General features: G+C 33.9%; 1 protein-coding gene across 1 annotated transcript; it reads left to right on the forward strand.

Annotated features, from left to right (window-relative positions):
- The first annotated feature begins 590 nt into the window (after positions 1-590).
- Positions 591-6,666, forward strand: LOC107729295 (GPN-loop GTPase 1-like). The gene is made up of 14 exons (XM_016539761.1): positions 591-775; positions 1,001-1,094; positions 1,600-1,639; positions 2,097-2,163; positions 2,253-2,290; positions 2,377-2,455; positions 2,552-2,646; positions 2,829-2,874; positions 3,362-3,508; positions 3,817-3,899; positions 4,362-4,401; positions 4,604-4,694; positions 5,926-6,030; positions 6,121-6,666. Exons 1-14 carry the CDS (start codon positions 593-595, stop codon positions 6,210-6,212), a joined length of 1,200 nt encoding a protein of 399 aa, XP_016395247.1. The 5' UTR covers positions 591-592; the 3' UTR covers positions 6,213-6,666.
- The last annotated feature ends 1,196 nt before the right edge of the window (positions 6,667-7,862 follow it).

The raw sequence follows: 7,862 nt of genomic DNA on the forward strand, positions 1-7,862 counted from the left end.
GTCACGTTTACATATGGAAATAATACTTGGTAGGTGAATCTCAGTTGAGTCATATTCCACCCCCAAATCAAGATAATAAACAAAACTTTAAATTTAGATATTTTCATGACTTAAGACCTGAATTAAGACATGAATTAAGCACACTCCTATTACTGTAATGTGGGGGGGGGGAACAAATACTCCTAATTTACTTCCAATTATATTTATCCACATAACAGTAGACTGCTGATACTTGGGAGGGGGTTAATTGCTATGAAAAAAAAAATTAATGGTCTGGATAACAGTCATTGATTATTTGATTATTATTATTATTATTATTATTATTATCATCATCATCATTACTATTATGTACTTCAAATACGAATACTTTCACTTTTATTTATTTTGGAATGACAAATTTATCCAGATAATAAAATGTAAAAAACTATTTTAATGTCTCTAATTCTATTCACAGTCAGTCACGTTTTATAAAATCAAACAAATCCTATTGAATCTGCTTCCATCTAGTGGTCGTGTGTAATAACGACAGGATGGTTTTCGTCATTTTACGCCAGTACACATTACTTTACGGTAAGTGTCCAGTAGGAGCAGCATGGCGACTGCAGCAGCAGATATAAGCGATGGAGCTTCAAATGAAAGTGATAAATGTAAAGAAGATGAAGATAATAACCCAACACCGAGCCAGAGTTCATCTAACGAACAGAACACAGAACCGAAACCGGTGTGTCTCATAGTTTTAGGCATGGCAGGGTCAGGAAAAACAACTTTTGTGCAGGTAAGACTGATTGACTGTAACACAGCAGTAAAATGATATCACAATTTTCAAATTCAATAACATTCACTTTATTATAATAAGATTCTAAGTAATTCTGATAAGAAAATCAAATTATGACTGATCATAAAGAAATCCCAAACACATTAACTTGAATTAATTTATGATGGGCTATAATTGTTAACATAATATAATTTATATAATATATATTATTTCTTGTTTTCTCAGAGGCTCACAGTTTACCTGCACTCCAAGAAAACTCCTCCATATGTTATCAATCTAGATCCTGCGGTTCATGAGGTCCCTTTTCCAGCCAACATTGGTATGTTACTGTTACTCCTTTTCGGTGCTGGTTCTTGTACCTGAGCAGGTACGTTTACGAGTTTTAAAAACAAATGTAAAAATCCAAACGAATTAAATTCATAATTTTAGTGATTTTACAAGTTGCTTATGCCACTTTACTCATGTTTTTGTGTTTGTTAGCATAAAATAAAAATGTAAAAATTCAAAATATAAGATAAAAGTGATTTTAAAAGCCAAATGAGTTGCCAAATAATTATGGGCAGATTTAGAAAATAATGTTTATGAGTCTTGACGTTTTGAGAACATATTTAAAGTCCAGAATGATTTGATAGCAGTGCTTTGATATAACAGATTGGGCACTGGAACCAGCACCATGTAAAAGCAGTGGAGTTTCGCTCCGGGTTAATTTATTGATTAAAACGCTGAAAAATAAGACGCTTTTGGTTTTTATTGTGGATAAATGTTCATGATTGGTTGATTACATTAATGTCAAAGATTACGTCTGATTGTGGTTTTCCTTACAGACATCAGAGACACTGTCAATTACAAGGAAGTCATGAAACAGTATCCTTTCGGTTTGAAATGAGGTGCCTTGTGCTGTGAATCATAATCGTCATGCATATTTTCACTGAAATTTGGATAGTTTTACTAAACATTTAAACCTTCACTTTACAACAGATTTAAGCTTCTTCACAGCCCACTGTCATGGAAAACTTGAAATATCAGGGAATTGTAAGATTACGATTTCCAGGCCTGGACAAATTACATATATTAAAATCTTTAAAATACATGGAAATGTCTATAGGTGCTTTGTAAATATGTTTTAATAATGTAATTATGCACAGCTCTTATATCATTTTTTGATATACATTACTTTTAGTGAGTGCATTCTCTATGAAAAATCCTTATCCAGTGAATCACAAATGACTGGAAAAGTTATGGAAATTGATTGGACAAAAAGTGTATGAACCCTGGTTAAATTTCATGTCATCTGAGTGGATTGTCTTTGACTCTAGTACAGATATGGTTTAGGGCCAAATGGAGGAATCGTCACATCTCTCAATCTGTTTGCAACACGATTTGATCAGGTAGAATTGCATTTGAAGGATCCAGTAGATGGCACTTTTGTACACTTTTATGTCCACATACTTCTGTTTTAACTTGTCTCCTCTGTTAGGTCATGAAGTTTATTGAGAAAAAGCAAAGTAACCACCAGTAAGTTTGTGTTTAGTAGATTTGGTGATATCCTTATATATTTCTTATTGCTACAGTCTCATGCATGGAATATTCTTTTTTTGCAGATATGTTTTGATTGACACTCCTGGACAAATCGAAGTGTTCACATGGTCTGCATCTGGAACCATCATAACTGAAGCACTGGTATGTGACTCTCACTCTTAGTTGGGGTTATTGTTACTTAGATATATTTGCATTGCTTAAGTTGGAGTATAAAACAGTATAAAGTTTCCTTTCTAGGCCTCTTCTTTTCCCTGTGTGGTTATTTATGTGATGGACACGTCTAGAAGTGTAAATCCGGTCACCTTTATGTCCAACATGCTCTACGCCTGCAGGTCAGTGTCTCCCTTTTTCTTTTTTCTTGTTTATGCAATATTTTGGAAATATAAACTTCCGAGCACAGTGTGCTCTTCTTAGTGTTACATTCACACTGTATAATTCAGTGTTAATAACAGCAGCATGAAAGTTGTCATGATTTCTGTAGATCTTACCAAAATATCTCGTTTTTTTTCTCTAGCATTCTCTACAAGACCAAGCTACCTTTCATAGTTGCCATGAACAAGGTAAAATAATAATTGTAATAATAATAAAACGGTTATGCTAATTTTTTAACTGATAGGGGTTTCTCAATGGCCTATGCTGATAACTGATATCTAGAAAGCAGTATGACCGATATATACATTGGATGACACATACAAGCAAATTAGACTAACAGTTATTTAATTCATATTAATTTTAAAACATAAATAATTTAAAATAATATAAATATAATTATAATATATTTAATTGGCAAATGATCAATATTTGCATGTTTACTAGTATTTATTATTCACATTAAATATATGTATTATTATATTTATATTATTATTGAATTTATATGAACACCGTTTCTGTTCAAAGATTTAACCGCAGGTATTATCCATTGACAAGGCTGTTGGTAGATAACACAATCTCATCTCCTATGTTTTTTTAGTTTTAAATAGAACGAATCAGTGTAAGTTATTTGTTTCATCATTCTGAAAAACATGTATTTTTCTGCGTCTTTATCAGACTGACATCATTGATCACAGTTTTGCGGTGGAGTGGATGCAGGACTTTGAGGTGTTCCAGGATGCTTTGAATCAGGAGACGTCCTACGTTAGTAACCTGACCCGCTCTATGAGTCTCGTCCTGGATGAGTTCTACACCAACCTGAGGGTGAGTCCAAAGCTCTGGTCCAGTTAAACTGCATCCACGTGATCTGGGTGATCGTTATTAGTTGCCGAAGAGCCTAGACTTAAGTATTCATGATATTCTCGACTCTAGATTTGTAAATCGAATTGCTTAGAAAAACATTTAATAATTTAGAGTTGTAAGCTAGCACCACCAAAAAAAAAAAAAGAAAAGATATATAACTCTCTCAGTGTCTGAAATATATTGTTTGTCACTTTGTCTTTAAGGTCACAGTTGCAATCAGTCTTTTGTGCCGTTGCAGGAGCGTTACAGACTCTTTTTGTGTCCTGTAGGTTGTCGGTGTGTCTGCAGTCACGGGTTCTGGGCTTGATGAACTGTTCGTACAGGTTGCTGATGCTGCTAAAGAGTATGAAACGTATGTATCCCAACACTGTAATAAAGAAATTCAAACTTAGACTATAGACTAAATCGTTTGTAAACACTATAATAGTATATAAATGATACTAAAATAGCACTGCTGTCTACACTGAAAGCACCTAGCATGAACCAAGAAGCTGCACTTCAGAAAGAATAAAAACGAAATTCTTCTTGGTCTTTTTCATTAGTGTAAAATGTAATTATAATGGACTGTTTTAGGATATTGAATTAGTTTTACAACTTAACAGGGTTATAACTAAATCTTTTTTTTTTTGACTAGCTGGATTTGGTCAAAAGACAATAGCACTTCCAGCTTGGTATAATATAATAGAAATAGGAGCAGATTCATTGTAATGTGAATTATAATGATGTATGTGTTGTTAAGGACAATATATATTTATGTTTAAAGATAAATGAATGCTTTTTTTGCAAACAGTTGTTGTGTTTTACTGTCTTGCAGTGAGTATCGCCCTGAATATGAACGTCTGCACAGAGAGTTGGTGAGTAATCACTGATGTAGGCTGATGTACTAGTCATAAATCAACTGGCCATTCCACAAATATCATTCCAGCACTTATTAAACTATATATATTTTTTATATATATATATAAACATTTTTTAAAGCAAATAAAAATGTCCCTTTTTCTTTCCATGAGAAAATGTCAAGTCTGACTGTTATTAATGCTTTCATCTCATACTCAGGCTGAAGCACAGACTCAGAAACAACAGGAGCAGTTGGAACGCCTTCGGAAGGACATGGGAGCCGTTTCCATGGAAACTGCAGTTCCTACCGGTACATTCAGTCAGAACGGTCACGTCTCTGTTCATTCAAAAAAAGGCATTTGAAAGTCATTAATCAACTTTGAACTCTTCACATATAACGTAAGATCTGATATTTAGATCGGAAAGAGAGTGGGCTAACATGTTTGGTAACACTACTGTTCAAAAGTTTAGGGTTGGCAAGATGCATAAGAGCATAAGACGTCTCTTATGCTCATCAAGGCTGCATTCATTTGGTCAAAAATACAGTATATTCATATTCACAATATAGTCATATTGTAAAATATCACCGCGATTTAAAACATATTTTCTATTTGAATATATTTTAAAATGTAATTTGTTCCTGTGATGCAAAGCTGAATTTTCAGCTTCATTGCTCCAGTCTTCAGTGTCGCATGATCCTTCTAATATGCTGATTTGCTGCTCAAGAAACATTGCATGTTATTATCAATGTTTAAAACATTGATGCTGCTTAATATTTTTGTAATACATTTTATTCAGGATTCTTTGATGAATAGAAAGTTCAAAAGAATGCAATTTATTTAAAATAATACTATATGTATTTACTGTCACTGTGATCAATTAGCATCCTTGCGGAATAAAATAAATGTGACCCTAGAGCACAAAACCAGTCTTAAGTCGCTGGGGTATATTTTTAGCAGTAGCCAAAAAAACATTGTATGGGTCAAAATTATTGATTTTTCTTTTATGCCAAAAATCATTAGGATATTAAGTAAAGATCATGTTCCATAAAGATATTTAGTAAATTTCCTACCGTTAATATATCAAAACTTAATTTTTGATTAGTAATATGCATTGCTAAGAACTTCATTTGGACAACTTTAAAGGCGATTTTCTCAATATTTAGATTTTTTTTGCATCCTCAGATTCCAGATTTTCAAATAGTTGTATCTCGGCCAAATATTGTCCTATCTTAACAAACCATACATCAATGGAAAGCTTATTTATTCAGCTTTCAGATAATGTATAAATCTCAATTTCGAAAAATTGACCCTTAAGGCTGGTTTTGTGGTCAAGGGTCACAAATATCTTTAAAACAAATCTTACTTCCCCCAAATTTTGAACAGTAATGTATATTTTACATTAAATGCTTTTTAGAACAGATGCATATCCTATTTCTGCATTCATCTGGTCTTTGAGAGTGATTCGTCATTAGCATTGTCTCCAAAAATGATGCATGTATCCTTTTATACGCTGGCACATCTGCTTATTTTATTCTTCAGAAGCCCCAGATCTTGGTGGACCCAGTGACCTCATCTTTACTCGCGGGAACCCTGATGAAGCTGAGGAAGACATAGACAGTGATACCGATGATATCGATCACACAGGTGAGGATACTTCAGATGGCTCTTAAAGAACCATAATCACTGTCACACCATGTAACACACATGTTTATGATGCCACTTTTTCCCCAACAGTCACAGAAGAAAGTAAAGAGGCCGGTGCTTTTAGCAGCTTTCTGAAGGAGAGAAAGGAAACAGTGCAGGTGCGCAACAGGAAGTCAAAGTGAGGGCAGGAAATAGTCATTATGCATGTATACTGTTCCCCAACGTTGACCTTTCCACATTGAAAGACTCTCAAATAAGTTGTTATAGCTCAGTTGTGGCTACTTGCACATCCTGCTGCCACACCAGCTAGTCTGCGCTGAGATTTCAGAACTGCAAATAAAGACATTTGTATTAGAATATAAAAACAGGTTAAGGACTGCATTAGTTCAAAACCGAACATCAGCATGGAGTTGAATGCCTTGGGTCTCCACTGAGCATGTATTCAAACAAATACCCTCTGAAAAATGTCAGAACATAACTTGTTTATCTTTTGCATAATATATTTATGTATACTCTACAATCTTATTTGGCTGTTAATAAAAATGCTTAGTATTTCCTAACAACCTGGAACAGAAACCAAAATCTGCAGTTTCTCTTCTGACTTCCTGTACCTTTAAAGTTCATGTTTCTATGATGGGAAATAAAATATTTTTATATATATACAAGATCTGCTTTGCTGTGAACTTTCTGCTTTGTCTTTTCATAATGCTCTTTGAGTAAGAAGTGTTCAGCGTGTTCATATTGAATGGAGCCGAGCGTGTGCTGAGATGACGGGTGGGCAGTAGTGGTTTTGCAGCCGTATGGCAGAGGGATCCAGTGGGTGTAGTGAGATTGTGGGATACATCTTCATGCCTTCAGCCCCTCTGTTTCATGAATTAAAATTCTTGTAGACCTTCACATGTGTGAAATACCACTCGGAGAGACCTTCAGCTTTCAGTTTCTTTGAATGTGAGTATTTGAGAGGTAATAGAAAGTCAACTTTTAGAGGAAACAACACAAACATTCATATCCTGTTCTTTTGTTCACAGTATAGGTGCTAGAATGACCTTCATTTAATAATTTGCATGCTGAAATTGCATTCAACTATTGAATTAGCTAAGTGCTGCTTTAAGATTGGCTTAAAAGCAGATAGATGGATAGATCTATATACCTTTTTGGGCCAATTGTATTATATTGCAGAAATTGTAAATTCATAAAGGCATGTCACTAAATGTTGCATGCACTGCAAAAATGAATATCTTGCTCAGTATTTTGGTACATTTACTGGAGATGCAAAATAAGGATATGAAGTCTAAAACTGAACAAAATTAGGTTTTCTGAGCCATTTGGTAAAAATTTTTTGTTTTAATCACAAACTTCTCAAGTAAATTGATCTTTAAGAATTTTTTAGACGTTTACATTTGCAAACAAGACAAAATTACTGAGGATGGACATCACCTTGTGTGATCAAAAGGTAAACGTAATTTCCATATTCTAGTGGTTAGGAGCAGAAGTATTCAAACCTTAAGCTGTTTATTTTAGTAAGATTAATTAAAAAAGTGCTTAAGTGCTTAATCTGTTGGAAGTTGTATTTTCAAACTTTGGAGTTTTGCTAATATAATGTATCGCTGCCTGGACATTTACATTTAGAGGACATTGTTGTATTATGTGCCCTTCAATTTATTAATTTAATTCTTTTTACTTGGTCTTAAATGTACTTTCATAAAGCCTGCACAAACCCTGCACACAGATAAGGCTTTTTGTAGATTATGGTGATTGATTGTCACTATAGGATGCTTGAAAACTGTGCATCATTGATTTGCATTTTCTCAGAGGAATTGCATTAATAGTAG

This window comes from Sinocyclocheilus rhinocerous, unplaced genomic scaffold (assembly GCF_001515625.1).
Source record: "Sinocyclocheilus rhinocerous isolate Xijiao unplaced genomic scaffold, SAMN03320098_v1.1 scaffold1268, whole genome shotgun sequence".
NCBI lineage: Eukaryota > Metazoa > Chordata > Actinopteri > Cypriniformes > Cyprinidae > Sinocyclocheilus > Sinocyclocheilus rhinocerous.

Bases quoted from the DNA above. Each gene is read 5' to 3' on its own strand.
- LOC107729295 (XM_016539761.1), top strand. From the start codon at position 593: ATGGCGACTGCAGCAGCAGATATAAGCGATGGAGCTTCAAATGAAAGT. The intron at 2,647-2,828 runs GTCAGTGTCTCC...TTTTTTCTCTAG, and splicing joins AACATGCTCTACGCCTGCAG to CATTCTCTACAAGACCAAGC. The intron at 3,900-4,361 runs GTATGTATCCCA...ACTGTCTTGCAG, and splicing joins GCTGCTAAAGAGTATGAAAC to TGAGTATCGCCCTGAATATG.